At 31.2% G+C, this 26,294-nt stretch overlaps 1 protein-coding gene across 2 annotated transcripts in view; it reads right to left on the bottom strand.

Annotated features, from left to right (window-relative positions):
* Positions 1–26,294, bottom strand: part of CHD1 (chromodomain helicase DNA binding protein 1) — a 73,809-nt gene that overhangs the window by 13,213 nt on the left and 34,302 nt on the right. Inside the window, exons 11-32 of one of the 2 annotated variants that reach the window (XM_012721888.1) lie at positions 25,079–25,295; positions 24,366–24,455; positions 23,286–23,476; positions 22,478–22,666; positions 21,294–21,456; positions 20,341–20,493; positions 18,313–18,384; positions 17,754–17,903; positions 15,686–15,834; positions 14,920–15,016; positions 14,701–14,796; positions 12,714–12,890; positions 9,465–9,625; positions 8,135–8,176; positions 6,958–7,088; positions 6,185–6,323; positions 5,820–5,970; positions 4,689–4,811; positions 3,520–3,648; positions 2,818–3,081; positions 2,341–2,481; positions 360–538 (exon numbers count right to left, since the gene is read on the bottom strand). In XM_012721888.1, coding sequence (XP_012577342.1) covers positions 360–538; positions 2,341–2,481; positions 2,818–3,081; positions 3,520–3,648; positions 4,689–4,811; positions 5,820–5,970; positions 6,185–6,323; positions 6,958–7,088; positions 8,135–8,176; positions 9,465–9,625; positions 12,714–12,890; positions 14,701–14,796; positions 14,920–15,016; positions 15,686–15,834; positions 17,754–17,903; positions 18,313–18,384; positions 20,341–20,493; positions 21,294–21,456; positions 22,478–22,666; positions 23,286–23,476; positions 24,366–24,455; positions 25,079–25,295 — 3,204 coding nt within the window. The remainder of the gene's footprint in view (positions 1–359; positions 539–2,340; positions 2,482–2,817; positions 3,082–3,519; positions 3,649–4,688; positions 4,812–5,819; positions 5,971–6,184; positions 6,324–6,957; positions 7,089–8,134; positions 8,177–9,464; positions 9,626–12,713; positions 12,891–14,700; positions 14,797–14,919; positions 15,017–15,685; positions 15,835–17,753; positions 17,904–18,312; positions 18,385–20,340; positions 20,494–21,293; positions 21,457–22,477; positions 22,667–23,285; positions 23,477–24,365; positions 24,456–25,078; positions 25,296–26,294) is intronic. The other variant, XM_004678114.2, reaches the window with a different exon arrangement.

The raw sequence follows: 26,294 nt of genomic DNA, 5'->3' as shown, positions 1-26,294 counted from the left end.
TGTCTAGTAGCTTGATTTAACACTGACCTTGATCTGATAATCATTATTTGTAAAATAATATAGTAGCTCAGGCTTATAATAATTTGACATCAACTATAATATTACTGCTTATAAAGACACAGGGTGGAAAAACAAGTCTGCTGTTTATACATTGCTTGAGGATATAAAAACTGTGGCTTATCATGATGCACAATTAAATAGTCATTCATGAATAAAAGTTTTAAAGGAAAAATAAACAATTACCCTCAAGTTACCTCTTTAAATATTTTGTTACCTAAACTTCAGAAGTACAAGAATAAATTGAAATATAGGCGATAGATGGTTATATAGTTACAAATTTTATAGTATATGTCACTTACTTTCTCCACTGCTTAATTTGTTCAGGATTTGTATACTCTTTCAAACATTCTGTGATATGGTCTCCAATTTTTATTAAACATTGTCTAGTATGCTCCAATTGTTCTCTTTCTGAAAGGCCTTTCTCAGGCCTATCAAGTTGTTTCAAAGCTGCTTTGACAGGCCTCATTCTTTCTTTACACTTTAAAATCGAAAAGAACAAATATATTTATTAAAAACATGATTTAATAAACATCTGTCTTCACTGACATTTATATGAGAGAATACATGGCCCCACGATACAGTAAACATTAACAACCCTGAAATATCCGGGCTTTTTCAACACAGATTTTTTTTCCTAAAAAGCAAAATTATTTTTTCTGTAGTAAAAACTTTTGATTTTACTTAATCTTCTGTACAAAGGTCACCTCTTACAATATTGCACATCATTTTGAGCAGTCAGACACAGAATGTTAAGTGACAGTATATCCTATACTCACTGTAAGAGTGAATAAAAGGTGAAACATTTTGAGTTCTTTATAAAATGGTAAAATATATTGACAAAGTGACTAAAACCAATACAGCCAGAAGTATAAATAGTGTGTTTTAAATTTTGGGGACAAAACAAAGTAGTTAATAACTTTTGCTACTATTATATTTTGGATGGTCAGGAAGTGGAAAGAGAAAGATAAGAGAACAACCTGTTCCTTGGCCTCTGGTACATGCCAAAAATTGTACTATTCAGCTGAAATCAAATTTAATGTTAAAAAAAAAAACTATAACCACAAAAACTAGAATCAAGATATTAAATTGTAAATAAATTTCATTTATCCTGTATATGAGTAAGGAAAAAACCCTAAAATTGATAATAATTATATCCATAGGTAGGTAGCAAGTGGTTTCTGCTATGTAAGGTTCTCTCTCTCTCTCTCTCTCTCTCTCTCTCTCTCTCTCTCTCTCTGTGTGTGTGTATTTTAACAAGAACTTAATTTAAAGAACAAGACAAAGGACAAGAGGTGACCCAGGGATCTAAAATGTCATACTGGGTAAGACACAAATGTAATTCTAGAATGTAAAAATTTCCATCTTTCAAGTACAGCATTCTTATTTACTTTAAAGTTACTCTTCCATTTTGACTTTCCTCTATAGCTAGACTTTTTACTCCTTTTACTGTTGGCTTGCTGTTCAGTTGCTATAGCAACCATTATCAACTTTTTATTTTCCTATGCACAACATTTTCAAAGATTTTACACGTATTAACATCAAATCTTCGTATTTACTTTCTTCACAACAAGAAGTATTCTAGCTAGTACACTCAGCCAATTTCCTTACTGCTTCCCCACACTGCAATTTCATTGTAAAGTTTTTCTTAAAATTTATGTAACGATTTCATAGTTGAAACCATTCTGAATTCCTGATTTTATCCAGTAAATAAATCCTTTAGGGAAAAGCCACGATAGAGTCCGTCTTACTCTGATAAACACAAAAGCATGATAACATATAAAACCAATATATTTTAGATTAGTGTTTCACAAAGTATGGTCCATGAACATAGTCCACAATGAGAAAAGTACAGAAATTTTAGAAACCTGAGCAGGTTGAATTTAGAAAAGAACTGATAGCTTGTAATAAAACACATCATGGCTTTCTTTTTCACCCTTATTTTCTAAAAATATTTATCTGTAAAAGATTAGAAAATAAACTAGTCCTTCACTATAGTTAAGAGGCACTATCAAATAGATAACTGGTTCAGAAACTAAAGTTTAAAATCCTAAAGTTGGAGGAAAAAAGCTACTTATATCTCTCCCTACCGCCTTTCTAATAAAAATTTTTCAAGTTGGTTTTCAATATTAAATAGCCTCAAAATTTAAATCTATTGCTTTTATCAATCTGAACTACACTACTACAAAAGTCAAGTACAATGAATAAAAAGCACCAAAAGATGAAAATGCAATTTAAATGTTATGTGAATCACTATTAAAAACCAGAAAAACTACAACTTACAATGCTGAATGTCTTCTGATCTAGTTCTTCAGATTCTTCAGATATGGGAACTGGCTCACCACTTGCAGTGATATGTACTGGGGCGTCTGATACTGAAGCCTTCTTGGATCTTTCCTTGTTGTCAGACTTGGATTCACTCAACTGAAGAAAGGAAAATAAAACAAAAACGAAACAACAAAAGCAAAATGATTAACACTGTTGAAAAACATATGGTCTCACTTTAATATGCAACTGCTCATTCATACTTAAAATTATTTTTGTGCATTTTCCCTCCAACTGTACTTGGGAAAACCAAAAATAACTACTCTGTAATGTTATCCTGTATCAGGCAATTAGAAAGTATTCAAGCCTACTTTTCCTCCTCTATGAGATACCCATATATATTTTTAAAGTCATTGAGACTAACTTTTGTTTATAGTAAATTTATTTTTCTGATATGTTGATCACTTGCTAAATTTTACATCATGATTTGCATACCTTTTCTTCCTTTATGTCTTTTTCTTTCTGCATAGCTTCTTTTACTTTGTTTTCTCTTTTTTCTTTAAAATCTTTTTCTTTTATATCTTTCTTATCCTCTTTTTCTTTTATATCCCTTTTAAGTTCTCTTTTATTTTCCTTTTCTTTTGCTTCCCTCTTTTCTTCTGGCTCCTTCTTTATATAAACATCTGGCTCAGGTTTTTCTTCACTGTCTCTTTCTGTTTTAATTTTTTTATTTGGATGTTTCACAGAAGTGATCTCATCCTGGAAAGTGCAAGTATGGCCAATGTATTACTAACCGAATCCTGACAAAGACTAATTTCTTTACTTTGAATGAGTATGGATTACATGTATGTGGATTCTGAAAGAAATAAAGCAGAATCCCTTTAATAATGATACATGCAATGTTTACCTTAGGATAAAAACAAAGGTAAACCAGCTGTCTTCAAAATTCATAATAAAATTAAAGGAGACAGAATTTCATTTATTTGGCAAATGTTTGAAAAGGAAGGACCTTGTTCTATCTTTCCACTGATGCATAATGTTCTATTGGAGAAGGTAGAACTATTCTATAAATGTACTATTAAAAAAAGAAGAAGAACTTCAGTACCTGAAAATAACAGTTTAAATTTGATTTTCAAATGTAAACACTAATATAAATCATGTTTCCTTTTTGTATAAAAGGCTGCCATATATTTTTACCTTATCATCTTCTTCATCAGACTTTTCTGAGGGCAGGGGAGAAGAATCACTCTTTATTTCCTCTTTCATTTTTATAGACTTCATTGCTTTATTCTTCTTAGCTCTTGCTTTTCTCCGTTTTGAACCTCCCTAAAAATAATTACTTTTATTCTAATCAACTCCATAAATTAAAAAAAAAACACTTAAATGTTGCATCTAAACAGCTAGAACACAGTCCTACACAATCTTTAGTCTGTTGTTAATAAGCTACACCAATCTTAAAGTCAACAAAAAGGCTATTAACTTAATGAATTAGTTACACTATTTACTAATGTGAATAACAAACACTAAATATAATTATTCCTTTAAAAAAGAAGATGAGTAGCTATAAACTTTTCATCCTCCTAAGTTTTTCAACTACATTTGATGCAACCAGAGCTAGAATTAAAAAATACTTTTAATAGCACACAGGGTATCGACACTGTGTTCACAGGTAAAATTTCTAAAGGTTACTTTAGCTTCCAAATCTCTTTTAGTACTTTTTTCTCACATATAAATGAGTATCTTCATTTATAAGTTCAATGATCTTTAAAACTGTCCCTTAAATTCTCCAAATAAAATGGTAAGGAATGCCTGACCTCTCAAAAGTACTCACACTAACAAATTGTCTCAAAATACTAACCAATAAATAAATAAAATAAATAAAAGGCAGATTCCACATTTAAAAGATATGATTCACCAATTTAAAGTGAATGCTGAGATAATTTATTAAAGTTAAATATTCCTATATATACATACAGCCAATGAATTACAAAAATATACATATACACTTATAAGTCTGTTATTAACCACAGATCTCTAAGATGATCATTTTTCTTAAACTTCTGGGCCCTCCCTGGTGGCACAATAGGTTAAAGCACAGCACTAATAAGCTAGCTGCTGCCTTTTCAGCATGAGTTCAATCCCCAGGGAAGTGACCCACATGGCACGGCAGACCTCTTCTGTCTGGCCTCTGCTCCCCTCAGCAGTGTACTCGTCAATCTGTCTGTTCTGCTCCCCACTCTGCCTCTGGTCAATCCTTTTACCATCCCTACACCTCTGGTCTGTACTCTAGTCCTATATGCATAAGTAAATAAAACCTTACAAAAAACAACAAAAAACTTCTCTTAACTATCTGAATTTTAACTTACTGCACCAGAAAGTCTCTGAGCTTCTTTTTTTGCAAGATCTTTACTAAGTAATTTGATGAGGTAGTCTGCACGGGTCTGCAGCTGTTTTGCTTGTGGCTTTTTATCAGGATCATCTGGAAGAATCTGAAACAATTGTTTCCAGGTTGTTTTAGTAACTAATGTGAAAATTTTACTGCCTAAAAATGCTTTCTCTTTTTAAAAAATATGTAATTCATTAACAAGTTACAATTTCTCAAAATTTGCAAGAATTGCTAAGAATGCAAAATACATTTTTAAAAAATTTCTATTATACCTAAAGATTTCCCTGGGAATAAATTCTAAATAAATAGGGTGGGGATGGGTGGGAAACCCTCCATTTAAAATGAAAACAAAGTATGAAGTTAATTTTTTAAATCTACCCAAGTATATTTAATATCTAGTTATTAAATATTAAAGTAGTCCCTAAAGGTTTTCTTCCTTTATCAATTACAGTATATTTTCCTAAGATGGATATAACATTTCTAGAATCCAAGGTATCATATTCTAGATTACCCAAAGCAGTGAGAAAACTGACAGTGGGAATCTACAAGATCTAGTTTTTTTTATCAGAGTAGCAAATGACAAGAACAAAGCATGTAAAATTTTCCATTTGTTCATAAAAACATAAAATATAAAAAAAGATAAGAAAAAGGCAATACTTCCAGTGTTTTTTGTTCTAGGCATAGAAATAATTAGACATAAGGTAGGCTAAAATGATAGCATTAAATCAGCAAAAATCAAAAAAGCCCTGAATATCTCTGATATTTAAAAAAGAAATTATCCAATATTTTATAACCCTTTTTTGCCCTTGAGTGATATATAATTAATGATGGAGTGAGAGACTAATTTTTTTTAGGTTAATAAAAGGAAAAACACACCTAATTCCTTTTGACAAAAATACATTTCAGAGTACAGCAAAAAGCTCAAAATGATTTAAATTCAATCTTTTCATGAAAACCAGCTTCTAAAGAAATTAAGATAGCACAGGTCGTGCCTCAGTTCCCTGACTCCTACTTGAGTGTATTTCTAACATAATTTAAAAGCAAAATTAGAATAAATTAAATTCAGCATTAGAATGGTCAAAAGAATCAAGAAATAAACTTAAGTACCTACCTTGTGTGTTAGACTGAGGTCAGGATCCATTTTAATCATTTCCCAACTTCCATATCCATATTCGTAGATACCAATTAACAAATTGGAGTCATCTTCTTTGCCCCAGTCTATATCAAAATGAGCTGCCTTTGTGTGGCATGGTATAGTATACCTAGCAATAAATCACCACTTCAAGTTTATAGCTGTCTTACTATTATGTTTACTTTGCCGAACATGAGTCATTAGAACTTCAGTATATTACCCTGTATTTTAGTTCTAGAAACATGATTCAACTAGTCAATGACAAAAAAGAACATTTTTGAAAATTCAAATTACTGAGTAACTCAACAACAAGTATTTTACAATGAAAAAAGTAAATAACTCACTGCTTTCTTTCTTCTGGATCAGAAGGAATGGATTTGTGCAATGGTATTAATTCTTCTTCATGGGAAATAACTAGCTTGGCATTCACCTGCACTCCTGAAATTCGGAATGTTGGACCCTTCACTTTCCCAAGTCTACCACCTTATTTTTTTTTTTTTAAAAAAAAAAGAGAGAAAAAATATGTAATTCCACAAAATACAAAGTAACAAAAATGTTGCTAATACTTATTATAACTGTTATATTGTAATTGTTGCTTACTCATACTAAGGGGAGGCTACTGGCAAATCTTAAATTTTACTAAAGATATTTCAGTTCCTACATAATAGATACAGTCATGAAAAATATTTCATGTTAACTTTTTTCTGGTTTCACAAGATAAATCAAACTGCTAACACTATTAGCCTTTGAATAAGAATTCAAATAAGTTTTTCCCCCCAGTACGTCTATTACCAAATCTTATCTAAATGGTTTTATTTGGACAAATTGCAATGAAGTAACTATGCTCAAAAGCCAGCACAATATCTTTTCCCAGACATCTACTCAAAACTTAACACAACAGTACTTCCTACTGTCACTGCCTAGCCAAAAATATACCAAGTAGGTAGGTTCTAATGCGTTCAATTATATAACTATTACCACCCATATCCTTTTACCCATGTATCTTTTAAGATTGATGAACAGATAACTTAAAAACATAACACATGCCCAACTCAATAAAAACTAATCTGAAATTTGCATTTAACCCTTTCTCAAATCACTCTCATTTTCATGTTACCTGTTCGTTCTGTTCCAGAAGAATTATCTTTTAAAGCTTTAATGCAACCATTATGTACTAATTCTCCTAGTCGTCTGAGGTCCGTCTCTGATTTATCAACTAATTCAGCATCTCGAGCAATTGCATCTAATCTGAAACAAAATATTACAATTTTCAATTAATAATTAAATAATACTGCATAATAAAGTGGCTCCACAAAAGACAGACAAGTTTTACTCTATCTCAAGTTCTATAATTCTATTGCATAACCAACAAATTCTAGTTTGTATAAATGGGATAACTTAAGTAAAAAAACCAGGACATCTGACAAAGAAACAATTCACTCATATATAGTTAATAGTCAATCGGTTCATTACAAATGTTTCAAATGTGAAGATGTAATATAATTCCATAAAAACTTGTCAAAACTGATAAAACTTCAAATTCAAAAGGTGTTGATACTAAGTTATGATAATTATATTTGAAAAAGATACAATAAACTTCTTTAATTTTTATTACCATGCAATGGTAACAGTCAAAATGTTTTCTCATTATGTAACATAATTATGCCATTGTTTCAATGTGCTTCCAGCAATTCATCTCAAATAAAAAAAAATCATCTCAAAAACAGAGTGGCTTGGGGAAGAAAAAATAGTTATGATAATTTGAAGTTTTTGTGTTCCTACTGGCCATAACAAAGGAAAAAGAGTATGCAAATTAACAACAATTAAGATTAACCAATAATTTTTTAAAAACTGCCTTGGCCATTTAGATGTTAATACACTTAATTTGTAAAAAAGGAAACAGCAATAAGGAAAACTTAAGGACATTTTACTAGTAAGGGAAAATAGAACTGGTCGTTAAGTCAGAAGGTAGGTCAGCAGCTGGGTTTCTGTAAAAATGCATCTTTTATTTTGTGTTTAAAAAAACAAAAGGACAAGATAAACCATGTGAAAAGTATTGTTATCTTTCTAAAATGTGAAGATTTCGCACATTTTACAGAAAATTCATGTGTAGAAAAATTTTAGAGACTAGAAAGAATGAAGGATAGTACAAAAACTTAAAATAGATGACATGCACTTTTTGATTAATTGTAAATACCTAAGTAAATTTAACACAGTAACTAACCTGAGTGTTAGCATGTATGACAGTATGTAACATCCTTTTAGAATTCTATGAGAATGGCAAAACTATTTACCTTTCCAGAGGGCCACCAAATTTCTTGTAACTCTTGATAAACCTAACAGAAAATAATTGCTTGGTTTAAGTGTGGATCCCACCATACATAAAACAAAGATATACTTACAAATATATAGAAGAAAATATTGTTAGTTCAAATATAACTTAAAGGATTATTACTAACAAAATGAATAAACTAAGCTACCAAAAAATTTACAATATACCATGTAAGACAAGACATTTCATAACACCCAGATGATGTTTACAAACCAAAATAAATAAAACAAAAGAAGCTAAATTTTATTTTAGAAATTACTTTATTTTTTTCACAGACAAAAAAAAGGGTTCAAGGCTATCACAGGAAGTGTTTTCAGAATTATCAATCATGTTTATACACCTCCTCACATTCCAAATGTTGATAAAAGTTTATTGAATATATAGATTCAATTCAAATGTATGGTATTATACCAACAATGGAAAATAAAACTTTACTGAAGAACAAAGCTACCTAAGTGGTTGATGGATGGAGGGAAAATATCCAGGAAAAGTGGAAGCTGAAATGCATCTTCAACTAAAGACAGAAAGTCCAGTAAATCAGGTGATCATAAAAGTACCCTTAACAAAATCTAACAATATATTTAGTTTCCTGGTAGAAAGAATGAGGAAGAACTTTATTGGTCAGGTCTGATTTAAAAGAAAAGAGTTACAATGGTTTAAAAGAAATAACAAAACTCTCAAAATACAACAATGAACAACCTTTTTACAAATGTCAAATGTCACATGCAAAAATATAACAGAAAAACTAAGCTGTTACCCATTAAATTTATATATGCAAAAAAAATTTTTTTAAAGAAAACTACAATTTAGTCTGCATGGCCAATCTTACCTCAGTTCCTACTTGGACATAACAGAAATGCTTTTAACGTGGTTACTTTCAAAAAGCAAATGCACGTCAGTGTTTAAAAAAACCTCAAAAATCATGACACTAAATTTATTCCCATATAAAAATAGTAATGTTGGGAGTCATAGATACAGTAAGAATCTTTAATAAATCTGATATATTGAAATATTCATTCATTATTCAAAAGGGCCACTATTCTGAACCACATTAACAAACCAAAGAAACTTGCAGTCTAAGTATCCTAACAATAAATAAACAGCAGCAAAGATTAGATGTCAAACTTTCCCCCCAAACTTTTATAAAAGAGAAATACCCAACCCCTACTCAATTATATTAATATTTTCTTCTAAAACCTTAATCTTATGCTTTGAAAATTATGGGATTTCCATATTTTAGTTTCACCCTCTATCAAGGCAAACTGAAATAAAATGGTCTTATTTCATCTTACCGCCGAATCTCTGCATCACTAAATCCTTTAATATTCTCTCGCGGAATAGTCCGTGGTCTTCCACGCTTCTTTGGTCTTTTCCTTTCTGAGACTGAATCACTATCAGATCCAGAGTATCTTCTACTTCTACTGCGTCTCCCTTCACTTCCATTGAAACTAATCTGGAATTTGAATTTGGAGAGGAAAAAATTTGCAAGCTTAAAGTGACAAAAGTTTCAATTATAAAAGTAAACACTATAAAGACTGACAGAAATAGCAAATTCTCTAAACAAAATTAAATAGCAAATAACAGAAAAATATGGCATGTTAAAATACAGTAAATTATTAATAACTGTAATACTTAACACATTCTTTAAAATCATCAGGGAAATAATCACTATCCTTTTATAAAAATAAGCAAGGTTACTATCAAACAAGCAATTATAATCAGATAAAGTTAAATATAAAATGATACTTCAGTGAGAATTTATTTAAATATGAGTCAAAGTAACAATGAAATACAATTCTTTTTTTAAACTATCAATTTAACCAATTCTAACTAAGCCGTAATAGCCATTATAGATGGTACAGAGTAAGTTTTATCACTTTTAAGTATCTAAAATGGAAGAGGACCATTTGACAATACAATTTCAAAAGCCTTAAAAATTATCATGCTCATCCAGTAATAGCACTCCTGAATGTTTTTCCTGAGTTCAGAGATATAAAAGAATGAAGAAATAAACATTGTAAATGTAAAAATGGGTACAAATAATCTAATCACACATAAAAAGAGACCGAAAAAATAATCTCTACAATGGAAAGTTGAGACACTATTAAAAATCATGTTGTTGAATAATTAACATTCATTATATACTGTGAAAGGCAAGAAAACAAGTTCCAAATTGGTATGACTCCAATTAAATTATATTTTGAAATTTCAGAATTAAGAATCTATAATATTAATACCTGTGCTATCTCTGGGCACAGACTTTTTATTTCTGTTCACTATAGCTACTTACTTACTAGTATTTTAGTTAGACTGATCAGATATTCAAAAGGAAAAAAATGCCAGTTGAACCCACATAAAAGTCTATATGAAACACCCATTAGATTTTTTTAAACAGATACAGCAAAATATATTTTCTATATTTGGAGTTTTCCCAAATTATTAGTGCACATTCTGAATCTCTAATTTGCTGAATACTAGTCATTATTTAGTTCTTGTTCTATCCTCTGCTCATACTGTCACAAGATCTAATATAGCAGTTTAAATTTTGTGTAGTATAAAAGGAAATATTTCAGGATTTACAGAAATAAATACTATCAAGAAACTAGATTCTTGATCACTTTCAAGTCAGGAACACATTACTGGGCTTCATTTTTGTCTGGAGGATAGAAGGTGACAGGCTATTCTCACTTTAACTGATAAAATCAGAGCTTCTCGCCCTCCCTGGAGGGACATCGGTTAAAGCACAGCACTAAGAAGCTAAAGCCACGTCAGCATGAGTTTGATCCCCGCTGCCAAGGAGGTGATCCCCGGCAGACCTCTCCTGACCTGCCCTCTGCTCCCCTCAGCAGTGTACTTCAACAGTCGGCCTGTTCTGCTCCCCACTCTGTCTCTGGCGAATCCCCTGCACATCTGGCTTGTAGCCCAGTTCTGTATACATAAATAAATCAATCTTTGGGAAAAAAATCAGAGCTTCTCTTAAATGCATCAGAATCATAGGGCAATCTGGTAGTATAAATAAGGAAACAGAGCAGATTTGAAGAAAAGATGGGACTTGAACAGTCTCACTTATAGGGAGCAAGAATGATATAACACAGTGCAATCAGGGAAACAAGTATTGAATTAACCAGGATTGCTATGAGTTAACCAGGATTTCTGGGAACCAAAGACTGGGAGATCCTGCATCCACTCGTAAAAGCTTCTCCACAAACTTCCACCAGGTGGTCCATGACAACCTGGAAGGAGGGTAGTCAATTTATAGAGAAAACTTCTTTTCCCAGTACAAGTCTGCAGTAAGGGAGCAGTTCTTTGAGTGGACAGGCAGTGAGCATAATAGAACCCAACCTACTATGTAGGAAAACAAACAAAAACTACCCTTGGGAGAGGGATAGCAAGACTAGGTGAGGACCAGGGTGAGGTGAAGAGTACCACATTTTAGGGAGGAAACAAACAACAAAAACTCAGTAGCTTGGTAAAAAATTGAAAGCAAAAATATTGGGTTTCTTTCCCTTTGCAACAGGATCCAATATTACACTATTGATTTTTTTTTTTTAGTCTTAGTATTTGTTTATTTGATATGAAATAACCATCAAGAAATATGTAAAATTTCAGGTCATCCATGGTGTGCTATCATGGTAACCATGATATAATAAAATGGAAATCATTACTAAAGTACTTGGAAAATTTCCCCCAGTATTTGAAAGTCAACTACACACTTCTAAAAACCAAAAGTAAGTTATTGCCAAAGTAGAAGTCACAAAAGAAATTAGAAAATATTTTCACATGATTGAATAAGAAACAGAATAGATATCAAATTTAGGAGCTCCTAAATTTGAAGCAGCACTACTGGGCTAAGAGGGAAATTTGCAGGAGTAAATTCCAACATTAGAAAAGGAAGGTGTCTTGATCAATCAGCAGTCTAAGCTTATATCTTAAGACACACACAGAGACATGGGAAGGAAGGAAACGGAAATTAAAACAAGAAGGAAGAAACAAAGAGCAGAAATCAATGACATTTAAAATGGGGGAAATTTAATAAAATCAAAAAAGTGATTTTTGATAATATGAAAAAATTAACTGCAAAGAAAAAAATATCACTATTAGGAATGAGAAGGACTCACTCAACATTCTAAACATTAACAGAGTGTAAGGAAATATATATAACTAAATACTCATACATGAAACAATTTAGATCAAATGAACTCCTTGACAGAAACTATCAAACTATTCACAAAGCATATGTATTCTAAATAATGCCTTATTAATATGGGAAATTGAAGTGTCAAAACTTTCTAACAAAGATAACTGCAGGCTTAAATGATTTTCCTAACAACTACTACCAAACTTTACTCAAAAAATAATGCCAATTCTATAAAAACTCTTCCCAAAATTAGAGGAGAAAACCTCTCCAAATCATTTTATGAGGCAAATATTATCAGATTAGATAAAGACACTGTATGAACCAAAAACTGTCAACAACAAAAAATTCAGTTCAAGTGTGAAAATTTATATATCACCAAAGTATTTTTAAATTGAAAAGTTACCTGTTTTGCACAGTTTCTCATTCTTGGGAGCATATAAATTTCTTCAAGTTCCTTTTGTCTTTCTTCCTCTTCTAATCGTCTTCTTTGATCTTCTGGAATAATTTCTTCCCAATTCTTTGAATTTCTTTCGGGTTCCAACTCAATGTCATCCTCATCCATATTTGAAAAGTTGGCAACCTGATAAATTCAAGAATTTTAATGGAATAGCAGTAAAGAAGAATTCATCCTTAAATGTTTTTCTTTTTTTTTTTTAGGAAGAGAGTGAAGTGGTGAACTAGATTAAGATAATAAAGCTTAAATATCCTCAGTACAATAAATACAACTACAGACTAAACCACGCATGACTAACAGGTTTAAGTTCATTTCTCATTAGGTCAAAATAGAAAAACCAAATGATTTTTTAAGAATTCTCTTCGAAGAATAATTCCCTTTTGTCCTGCTTTTCAACATGATGATCACTACAACAGAACTAGAAGAAGCTAATACAACAACAAATTATAGAAGCAATATACTGAAATCACCTTTAATAGACATTATACCAATCCATTAATTACTAAGTTTTGAATAAGTCAGTATTCTTTTGGTAGGATCATAAAAACTGTCCCTGAAAACCTACTGACATAACATGGTTTGAGATCACAGGTAAATGACCTAATTTTGTCTTTAAAAAAATGTATAGTAACAGCACACTAAATTTTGGGAAGAATAAAACAATACATTTAAGGAACTGTGAAGTCTCACATTATAGAAAGCATTCATTAAAGTCACTGTCAACACTGGTATATTAAAACTTACAGATAAGTGAACAAAAGAAAATTGCTTAATAAATTAAAGTCAAAGTTTAAAATAATTTATTCTCTCATACTGCAATGTGATGATAGACCTTTAAAGTCAACTATGTAAACTTTCAACTCACTGGAATAAGAATAACCTATATCAATTCATTTATATCTCTTTTCCAAATTGCATAAGAAAAGAAATTGAGAGCGTGAAGAATGGTGGGAGGGAACTGGATCATACCCAGGTAGCATACCAGTTCTAGAAATCTTAGCTTCTCACCAGGAAAACTAAAATAATCTTTTAACTTACCTCCCTACTTTAATTCTTGTGCTATATTGATATCCTACCCATTGCAGTCAGACTGACTCATTAAAATTTCAAAAGTTGTGTTTCACTGATGCATCCCTATCCATGGTACATTGCAGGCACTCAATAGCTACTTGTTTAATGAACAAATAACAAAAATTAAAATGATCCTTAAAATTGAATCACGCAAAATGACTATATGATATAAAGGAACTTGCTTTTCTTTTTAAAGAGATTTGTTTATGCTTACAGAACTGGGGTATAGCCCAGAGATGTGGTGGATGAGAGGACTCACCAGAGAGAGAGAGCGGGGAGCAGAACAGGAAGACTGACAAAGTACACTGCTGAGGGGACCAGCGGGCAGGTCAGAAAAGGTCTGCCACGCCATGTGGGTCAGTTCCCTGGCCGGGGATCGAATTTGTGCTGCAGTGACTTCGGAGATCTTCATAATGTGGTGCTTTAACCCACTGAGCCACCAGGGAGAACCCAGAACCTGCTTTTTTATGCTAACAGTATACCATTTACTTTTATGAAGCTGGTTGATTTATGGTCCTTTGGGAGCTTATAGTAATTTTTCTCTCACCAAACCAGGGTGTGTATATTACATTTACTTTGACTACTTTAGGTAAAGAATAATCATTTATTTACCCAAATATCTGGGTACATGTTATTGGCCAAGCACTAATTTAGTTAGTAATTATGAATTAACAGCTTTCCCTATACAGCTAAATGTTAACTATATATAGAGGTTATAGCTGATTTGTCAGAATAGAAAATTCATGACAAAAAATTATGTTGTTATTTGTACTTTAAAAATGGAAAGATTAATAAACTAAATGACAAAAACTCAGTCTCTTTCAATTAACAGCATTTATTTTAAATATTAAAAAAAAGAAACTACCTTGAACTGGGAAAGCAATTCATCCCCTACAGTTAGAGGGCCTGGTTCATTTTCATGAGTTTCAGCCCTCTTCAAGATTTCATCTATATCCATTTCCTGTAAATAGAAAAAAATCTTGTAAATATATAGCATTATGTACTAAGGCAAATAACTTTATACTTAAAACAGTTTAAATAGGTATTATATTGAGACAAGTTTCTTTCTTCTTTTATTTTTTACCTGAGGCTCTTGCTCTTCTCCTTCAGGTTCCTTAAAAAGTTCCTCAGCACCAAACTTTAAAATGGCTGATAACTCTTCCTTATTGAAAGGAGTAGAACTAAAATCAGGAAGAACAAAAACACATAACACTAACAGTTAAAAAGTGCTTCTACTTAGTCACTCACACTGGTTATTTAACAGCAGTAAGATGACACAGTTAGAGAGGTGAACTACCAGTAGCATACTATTTTATTTATTTATTTTTTAAAAGATTTATTTTTTTGTGCATACAGAACTGGGGTACAGGCCAGAGGCTCAGGGGTGGCGAGAGGCTTCACCAGAGACAGAGTGGGGAGCAGAACAGGCAGATCGACGAAGTACACTGCTGAGGGAAGCAGCGGGCGGGTCAGGAGAGGTCTGCCACGCCATGGGGTCACCTCCAGGGCAGGTGGGAATCAAACTCATGCAGAAGTGGCTTTAGCTTCTTAGTGCAGTGCTTTAACCCGCTGCACCACCAGGAAAGGCCGCAGTAGCATATTATTTTAAAACTAAAAAACTTGAAATCTGGAAAAGTAAAAGATTTCCCCCTCAAGAAAAAATCTAGAGTGGTGAAACTAGGAACTAACTAAATATGTACCTTTAATGAGAAATTAGTCTAATACTTCAAAAAATAAAAATACTGAAACACAAAATATACTTCAATTATCTAGAGTTCATTTTTTCAGAAAAATGAGTGTAGTATGATTTGAAAATTACTTTTTTTTTTTTAAAGTAATTTTGCCCCTACCTTGAGGGGGCAGAACCTGTGTGTAGTACTGTCTTCCCAGTGGTATCCATTCTCTGAATCACAAGATGATCTAAAACCATTTTCTTTTTGGCTCTTTCAAGAATATCCTCTTCAACTGATCCCTTTGTAACCAGACGATAAATATTAACCTGTAAAGATATGCATGATCAAACATAAACTGCACTAAAAGGAGTGGCTTTGCTTATCTGAAATGTCCTGTTAATCAGTATATAAAAAGAAGTTCGCCCTATATAAAATTTTCACTAGCCAAAAAAACCAAATTTAAAATAAAAAATACACATAGCAATGTTGAAAGCTAAATTTCTTCAACTTAACATTTTGAGAGTATATTGTTCTTACATTTTGGCTACGAGATTTAATTCCTTTTTTTTTTTTTTTTAGAGTAATGCTAATTTTAAAATTACCTTTTAACTGGGAAAAAGGGACAAACTTAAGAACCCTTTAATCTAAAGAATTAAGTTCCCTTAATTTTAAGAACTACTTCCCAAGTTAATAAATTCCTGCCTTATGGCCAAACTTTCTAAAACAGATATGTAATGACTTTCCATATTTCTCAAGACAAATTTGCTATATCAAACAGTCCCACCACAGAGAACATTTTGAAAATTTATAGGAATATATTAAGTTTCCACAATGTTCAGATAGGTTTAATATTTAGAACACAGGAACCTAGGGTAGTAAACCTTCTGCATTAAACTGGACATTCTGATACACTGAGAAATTATCTTGTACCTTTCAAATAACTTTAAAATTCCATTAAAATTAATTGACTTTTAAAAGTCCAGTAAAAATGATCTTGTATGTTAACTCTTCCTCTTTTAATATAAACACAAAGTAAATTTATGAGGTTTTAACATACATTACTTTTTCAGGACAGTAACACATGTAAATCATTTGATAATTGTTTATTTGCAGTTTTTTCAAAAGTTATTTCCAAATTCTCAGTGTTGGTATCCTAAATAAAATTCACACACATGAGTCATCACTGCTTTGTGGTTGCTACATGCAAATATTTGACTTCTTTTGTTAGATTTGAGAATCAGTTAACCTGTATCACTAAAATACCAGGTCCTGGAAAGCATGAAGATTTTACTACATTTTGTCAACAATGAAATAAGAATCTATCTTAACAAATAATAAAAATGCACTCTTTGTATTTATAACTTTTTTTTTTTAATTTATAACATAATGGTAAGAAATAGTATTGTCATTATTTTACAGTCAAATTCAGGTAACTATTAACCGTGTCAGCCAGCTTTCCATAGCATTCTGTCTTAGTTATTCTTTTCCTTAATCTAGCCTCCTTTTTGCAACATCTACTAGAAAATGTGGTAGGCACAGAAAATAAGTCTAGCCATGTTTGAGGATTTCAATATATTCATCTGTTTAGTTCAATTAATAACTTTTTCCTTTCTCACATAATACAAAGATATTCTGACTCTTCACATTTGTTATTAGGCCCAACTCACCTGTAAGAATATATGCGGTTTTTTCACTTTCTGCTTTCCAACTGTCTCTAATTTGTCTTGGAATATTATTTCTACAATTCAAATTTCCCTTCTTTACAATGTTCAAATATGTCTCTCATTATCTAATCTAATAGTCAATTTATTTTGTTATACACCAGTATATTTCCTGACTCTTACCTTCTTTTGTACTTCTTATGTATAGCAAGCAGATCTCTAAACATATTCTGTACATTCTAGCATAGTTTTTTGTTATGGATAAAATACAGGTTAACAAAAAACATTATACTACAAGGCAAAAATCATTTCTATTATTAAAATAAGCAAATGAAAACATTTTAAAGTTTATAGTTGAATGAAAAATATTGTCACACATTCAAATAGAATAATGTTCCTACTTAGGATTATCTATTTTGTCAGACTTTTTAGGGAATCCTGGTAAATGTCAATTGCTCAGCATCCTATCTGTTAAGTAGCAATAGCACTAGCCCAAAGAACTCACAGGAGGATAAGCCAAATAATTTCAAAAACTGATCACAAAGAAAAGACGCTAAATAGTGAAAGGAAAAAAAAAAAAATACCTGTTTCTTCTGCCCAATTCGATGTGCTCTAGCCTGTGCCTGAAGATCATTTTGTGGATTCCAATCAGAATCAAAAATAACAACAGTGTCAGCAGAGGCTAAATTTATTCCTAGACCTCCAGCTCTTGTGGAAAGCAAAAAGCAGAAATCCTATAAGGAATTACAAATAGGCACGGCTTTAAATTCTTCTAAACTGTAACTGAATAATCAATTTTACAACTGATTTTATAAATTAAAAAAAAACTGAAAACTAGTGTTATAAAATTAGTAAACATGGAAACCTCTAACAAAGCTAATCAGTAAAATACAAAAATATAAATATACATGGGAATAACAAATTCCAAATGAATTCTAAACAAAAGTGAGTTAACTAATTTTGAAGAAAACTTGACTACCCTATGCTGAAATATTGATAAAAGTCCATAATTCTTCATCTTTAACATAGAATACTGACTTAAAACCCATTCTTGCAAATAAAAACTGGATACCAGACTTTTTAAATGACAAACTACTGGTTAATAAATAATAAAATTTACTGAAATTTTGAAAGCGTTCATACTTCTGATCCTTCAGCATTAAAGTGATCTAGAGCTTGTTTCCTCAGCTCTCCCTTTATTGATCCATCTAATCTCTAGAATGAAACACATTAAAACACTGTGTTAACATAAACAAAATATTAGAAATTAAAATCAATCATGAAATTAAGTTAGATATAAATGCAGCATTACTTTCTTTACAAAACACTTACATAGGCAATAAAACAATGTCTCCAGAGTCTATGCTATAACCACTATGAAAAGTGTTCATGATGAATAGTATATAATTGTACTATTATTATATTAATCTGTCTGAAACCCACTGTAAAAGTTACATTTTACATGTTAAGAATTACACAGCAAATTTTATTACATGACACTTTGATACACATTTAAAATCTATTTTTAAAATAAATCTTGGTACAATCTGTTGATTTCCAGATTAACAGGTAGTAGTTTAAAATACACTGATAAGTCCACTATGGTTAGCTATTACAAATGTAATTACTACACCTCACTCCAGACCTACTAAATCAGACACTTTGGGAGTAGGCAACTGGGAAAAGGCCTCTCAACTTTTGAGAATCACTGCTTTGGGGTTTCAAGGGCTGTAGTGAAAACAGACCGCATTTGAGATTTGAACCTTTATAGGTACCTGGAGTAAGTTACTCTTTCCTTAGTAAGTGGACATAATAGTAGTACCTTTTTCTCCACAAAACACATTAAATTCAGTGAGAGATGATGATAAAACACTTAGTACAATGCTGTACATAGACCAAATAGTAAATGTGAGCTAAACAGATGTCCAAAGAAAAATGTTTCCTTTTCGCAAAAACTACAATCAGTTAAAAAAAAAAAAAAACTAGTGTATCCTTTTTGATGGGATGACCTTAACCAAAGAATATTAAAAACTTGTCTCTCCAGGAATAAGAAAAGGTTAGGGGCAGAAAATGACTGTTTGTAATTACTTGTATGTTATTTTTGTTTGTTTGACCATGCCATAACAGTGTGTCTCTTAGAGGGCTGAAGCTGAGGGGAGAAAAATGGGAGGGGGGGAGGGGGAGACAGTGATATACAAGAGGTAGTCTCTTTTGAGGTGATATTAAGTGCTCTAAATTTACTGTGCTAAATCTATGTATGAATATAAATTAAAAACTATTAAAAACTAATGAACTGCACACTTTAAATGGATGAAAGGCATGGAATGGAAGTAACGTCTCACCAATGCTGTTTAAAAACAAACAAACAAAAAAACAGTTTATTTTTTACCTTATGTACCATATATATCCTATTTATGTTCACATCACCAAACATCTGGCCTTCACAACATTTACCTGAGTTTAATAATGTTATGCTTATTTCTAGTTACCTGCTTAGCTGTTTATCTCCCCTGCCAGAATGTAGACTCCAAGAGAGCAGAGATTATGTGTTGAGATTCATTATAATTCTACTCTTATTTTACTGCCTGCACTAAATTTATTAGTTGCATATTGAGCACCTGCTATGTTCAAGGTACTATTTATGAATTGCTATACAGATGAAATAAATCATTAAAGTACTGTGATTACCACTTGACTCTAGTATTAAATCTCAATTATATTAGCTTAAAATTATATTGAATTAATTTCAAAATAAGTATTAAATAGATTGATTATAAACCCACTTTGATCTTTATTACCTTCCTAAAGTCATATAGTTTTACTCTGCAAAGTATGCACAGGAATAATTGTGTGCATACTGTTTAGAATCTGCAACAATCCTGGTCAGCTTCACAAAGCCTTTTCTTCCTCAGACTAAAGCCTGTATTTTGTAGGCTTTAGATTTAAGGAGAGAAAAATAATGCAGAATTAAAAGAAAAAGTGACTTGCTGCAAAATGTAAAGTCAGAAAGAAAAATAGGAATAATTACATACTGTATTTAAAATACATTTTCGTAATACAATTTAAATAAAAATCTATACTTACAACAGAATTTCAAACAAAATTCTACAGAATGTGCTCAGGAATTAGATTAAATTTATACCAACTAAAAAGAGAAAATGAAATGCTTACTTGAAAGGGGAACTGACGATATTTCAAATATTCTGCAAGTATATCTAACATCCGCACCATTTGTGAAAAAATAAGAACTCTATTGCCTCGTTCTCTTAGGCGAATTAACAGCTTGTCAAGAAGAATCAATTTTCCGCTACTACGGATTAAGTGCTAAGGAAATAATAAATTACAACTGTTATATTAAGGATCCAATCACAACAAATGTTCCACTTAACACTTCAGTTTAATTCTTTTAAACTGAGAATTAAAATTTCCCTAATGTTAGAAAATAAATTTCCATTTTTAAAAATTACTTTTATTTTATTATGCTAAATTTTACTTGCCACTTACATCTATGTTTTTATATTTTCAGGGGAACAAAGGCACTGTCTTACTCTATATTTGTAAGTCACTAAGCTATTTCTCTAAAATTCTTAGCTAAAAATACCCTGTAAGAAGCAGCAACTAAGCAACCAAAAGTTTCAGAGTTAGAAATGTATTCTAATTTATGGATATTAGTCAGTGATTCTAGAACTTCAGAGAACCACTGTGGCTGGATGTTAACTGTTCCTTCTTCACATTTAATATATCTAAAGTGATTGGAACTGTACTATCTGAGGTTAAGGTGTCCTTAGACTATCTACTTGCTCTATCACTAATTTAACATAATCACCACTAGTGATTTTTATTCACAATTAAGACTACACTAAGGAATTCTTGCTGTATACATTACAATATTCCATGGTAAAAGAGATTCATTTCTTGAAAACGGAACATAGTAGTTGGGCAAATTACAATTTGAAGGCTTTTTTGAAAGTATTAAAAAATATTACCCACCATTATTTACATCATCAATAATCAAACAGAACTAACCAAAATATTAAAACATCATACTACTGTTACTTACAAGTAAAATAAGTATTTTAAGAGCTTTGCTTTGCCTTAAAATAACAATATTTTAAGATTCTTACTTGTAAGGCCTCCTGTTTATTATAGAATTCATTATTATCTGGTGGTTTAATGAGGTAGCAATGGTTACAACATTTCTTTAGCTCCATCATAATGTTCAAAAAGCCTGAGGTACTGCCCTTGGAACCTTTGCTGAGGGCTTTGTAATTCCTAGTCAATATCCACCTGTTGGAGAAAATAATCATGAAAATTGTTATTTGGTCAACTATTATTTATCTTAACCTTTGTACAAATTTACTACATTAAAAAAAGATAATGCATAGACTAAGAAGTCACATGAAGTTATCTAATTTAGCCACAGGTTTTAGCAAAGTAGATTTACATAACACGTATATAGCTTAAAAATTATGGGTAGTTATTTTATTACTCCATGCCATACACACAGATTTTCCTCTCACCCATAATCTACTTTCCCTTCTACCACCTTTTCCAAAGAGACTTAAAACTATTTAATCTCTTGCTTTGCCTCAAACTGATGGGGGTAGGAAAATGGGAGTCACCAGAAATAAAAAAACTGTAAGTTGAAAAGCTTATTATACAAGCTGAGTGGTGGGAGTTTTATCATCTTTTATGTATGTCTGAAGTTTTCCTCAATAAGAATCTATTAAGATGCATCTCCACATATTTTTGATTGAAAACAGGAAAAATGTCATGACTTTTCTACAACTGAACAGTTTTCTTTTTAGATTCAAGTGCATACAGTAGTACATTTTATGCAATTAAATATCACAATAGCTATTAGGACATATTTTCCTTTTAGATTTTTTGGGGTATTAGTATATAGGCTGACAAGCATAATTTATACAAGATATGATTAACAGCGTTCAAAAGGCCAACAGAGCTGAAATTCTGTTCCAAGTTTTCTGGCATCTACTTCTATATGTCAGTTATATTGCTATCAGTTTCATAATAATGACTTAATATCATTAACTCCTAATACTTGTAAGAAATCCTCAGTAATGTATTAGTATGAAATAGAAATGTAATTAATGATGCATTCAAAGACAAATTAACCTTAGGTCACTCATAGTACTAGACAAGCCATTAAAGTCTCTCTGCCCCACTATGCCACAGAATAAACCTATTGTAAAACTCAAGAATTGTTACTGCTCTGAAAGATAGAGGGAGGCATCTTGATGAGACAAAGATTGGGGAATTATTCAGAACATATGTATTGACTGCTTACTTGTAATATTGTTTCTGTAAAGCACTCATTTCCATTCTTAAAATCTGCTCAACCTTGGCAGGAAGAGATTTTTCTACATCTTTCTTAACTCTGCGTAATAGAAATGGCTCCAGCTCCTTGTGGAGGCTTGCATAACCATATTCTCTGCCTTTGCCATGTTCTTCTTCAAAATCTTCCCAGGATGAAAACCTTAAAAATTTAAGAAAATGGAAGAACTACTGAAAAAAAGTCAAAGTGCAACTGAGACTTGAATTTCAGGCAGTCATATGTAAGAAACCACAAATTTTCAGGAAAAATATTCGCTAGAATTAGTCACATATAACCACCACCATTCCCAAAAACTCTATAATACTGAAATATAAACAGTTGTTTTATGAAAACTGAAATTCTCTTTCAGTTAAATAAAGAAGTATTTTTAAGCATCTACTACCAATATATTTCACTAAGAATATAATTTTTAAGTTCTCAAATCTACTAAAAGAGAAGTGAGTTATCCATAGCTAGTCTTCATTTTCCTCATTTAGAACAGGGAAGTGCCAAGCATGTTTTTATTGGTACTGTTAAATATTAACAATAATAGTTTTTCAAACAGGTTCATTTGAACATGAGTAAACCAACTTATAATTTAATATACAGGGCTTATGCTCATTTACAAAATTGAAAGGCTAAAATATTACTATAAATTAAGATAGCCCATCTTAATCTGTGTGCCAATGTTTTAGAGCAACAAAATCTCTTATAGATACTACTTTCCTAAATTTACCATGAAAAACTAAGATTAAAATCAAATATCCCAAAATTTTCTTACTTTTCTGGCATAATGAAATGTAGCAAAGACCAGAGCTCTTTTAGGGAGTTTTGTAGAGGAGTTCCAGTGATAAGGAGACGATGATTGGACTTAAAGTCTATTAAAGTTTTATACAGAAGAGAATCATCATTCTTTAATCTGTGCGCTTCATCTACACCTATAAACGCCCAATTTAGACCTCCAAGGAATGCCTTAATATAAACAGAACACAGTTAATATTTTGAAAACATTAGAATTCAAATTATAAAATAAGGCAAAGTGAAATCAAACATACTTCTAATATTCAAATAAAGACTATTTCTATTAGTGTCCTCAAACCAAGTGATTCAACATACAAAATAGTTTCTTCCATGACAAATTTAGCCATTAAAAAACAGCATAATTTAAAGGAGGCCTTTTATAAGTTTACATATTAAAAGTAAAGGAAGAAAAATACCATTTAAAAATTTTACAAGACATATAAGCCCAACAAAAGCCTCTACTGATCAGTTTGGAGAAAATATGATACAAATTTAAATAGTGTCTTATTCCAAGTGTAAGTATAACTCATTGTATGATGTTTATGAATGGCAGATCTAACACAAAAACTTAGGTCTCAAACTTAAAACCAAAACAGATATAATTCTGCTTGCAACTTAATAGCTGTGTGACCTTAAGCAAGTTCATTAACCTCTTTGAGAACCTGGCCTTTTTTCTTTTATTGCATATATTATACAAGAATTGAAATATGAACTCTTAAGACTTAAGTATGATAATAGTTACAAAGTTTTCAGCACCGCACTTAATCCTATTAGATCTCCCTCTGGGCATTATAGCTAAACAGATTTCATGTAAGTCAAAAATTAGCAACTTTTTTGGTAAAGAACCAGATTATAATTATTTAAACTTCGCAGAAAAATGTGTCGTGGTCTGTTATACTTTCTTTAGTTTGTTCTGAGAAGCCTTTAAAAATAGATCATTCTTAGTTCAAGGTTATTAAAAAATAAACCAGATTTGTAGTTTGCTAATCCTCATTTTAAACTATTTTTCATATTGTCCACAACACTGAGAAACAGAAAAACAAACATAAACAATACATACCTTATCCTTTAACAAAATCTCGTAAGTTGTTAACAATATATTAAATTTTAACCGTTTGGTCTGGGGATGCATCCATTCATGAGTTCTTATCTGTTTTAAGAAATTTTAAAGATAATTTTAAGACAAACATCAAGAAAAGTGAACTTTTACTTGAATATCCAACATAAAATCCATTAAAAACACAAACAACTACATCTATGTTTATGCAATAACAACTGTAGTTTTATATAGTTGAAAAGTTACCATAGATACATATAAAATAGATGGGCAAACTACACCTTTCATTAAAAGAAACTTATTTAAAAAAATACAAGTAATTCACTCAGTTAACAACTAACATTCATGGATGAAAATATTCTGGTAGATGTACTAATTGGGAAGGGAACAGTATTTTGGCACAGAGGTGAAAGTGAGGGTTAAAGCTGAAACTGGAGATGTGCACATAAAGAATTAGTTTACTTCCCTTGTGTGTGGTTATGTGTACTTGAAGCTTCTTGTAAGAAAAATAGCTACAATATATGACACTAAACCAAAAATTGATTTTTAAAACTAAGTATTCAACATTTCATTTCATGTTTACATGATAACCATATTTTGAGCACTTTGTGACAAGTTCTATGCTAGAAACAGAAACTAAAACTATAAAGGTAAATAAACCACTTATCCTCAAATATAAGTATGTCTAGATTTCTAAACCTATAGAGGCAACTTACCATGTTTCTGCTATTAATGTCACCTAAATAAACCACAGCATTCATTTGAGAAGCCCAGGTCTGAATTTCTCTTTGCCAGGAAGTGAGAGTAGAAAGTGGTACAACTAATAGAAAAGGTCCATATAATTGATGTTCATGAAACAAATAGTTCAGAAATGAGATCGTCTGTATAGTTTTTCCAAGGCCCATTTCATCAGCAAGTATGCAACTATTTCCTCTATGAAATTAAAAACAAAAATCAGAAAACAAAGATTAGCATATTTACAAAGGCCAAAATATGTATCAAGCAATATATGTATAAAGATGTAGTATACACACATAACGGAATACTACACAGTTGTAAAACAGAATGAAATCTTATCATTTGAAACATGAAGGCATTATGCTAAATGAAATGCACCACTGAGAAAAAGATAACATGATTTCACCTATTATGGAAACTGAAAAAAATAAACAAAATCAAACTCATAAATAGAATAGATTGGTACTTACTAGATAGGGGGTTTGGCGGTAGGTTAAATGGGTGAATAATATCAAGTACCAATTTCCAGTAATAAGTTATAGCAATGTAGTGTATAGCATGGAGTCCATAGACTAAATTTGAAAAATTGCTAATAGATGGGAAATATTTGATTTTACATTATATACACAACATAATGATTTGGCATTATGTTGTAAACACAAAACTGTTAATAGTGAATGTCCATTACACTTTAAATTTTTAAAGCTCAAAAACTGTATATAATACACTCAATCTGACAAACTTTTACATAACCCGTAAGTTTTAATTTAAAATTAATCTGATAGATATTATACACAATATACCACATTTATGAGCTGTAAGAAATACATATAATGGAAGTTTACCATTTTCGATCAGAAAAGGCATAAAGATCGACTGTATTAGCTTTAAACAATTATGTAACTAAGAACAAAATCCATCTACTAAAACAGTCCAAATATACTAAATAAAGAAAAAGCAAGCAGAATAGATAGCAGAAAAAACTATAGCACTGCAAAGTTCAAGAAGAAAAACTGCACCTTAGACTCACCTATATTGACAACAATAGAGAGGGGGAACATAGGCAAGAGGGAAAATATTAGAGGCATAAATGGGTATCAGAAGAAACTAGGAGGAAAGAAATAGACAAGGACTAATATTGGATAGGATTATATATATATATATACACATAGATATATACACACACACAATCTG

This window comes from Condylura cristata, unplaced genomic scaffold, assembly GCF_000260355.1.
Source record: "Condylura cristata isolate star-nosed mole 26May11 unplaced genomic scaffold, ConCri1.0 scaffold00007, whole genome shotgun sequence".
NCBI classification, from domain to species: domain Eukaryota; kingdom Metazoa; phylum Chordata; class Mammalia; order Eulipotyphla; family Talpidae; genus Condylura; species Condylura cristata.
Note: the sequence above shows the minus strand (reverse complement) of the source record. Positions and strands in the feature narration are given on the sequence as shown.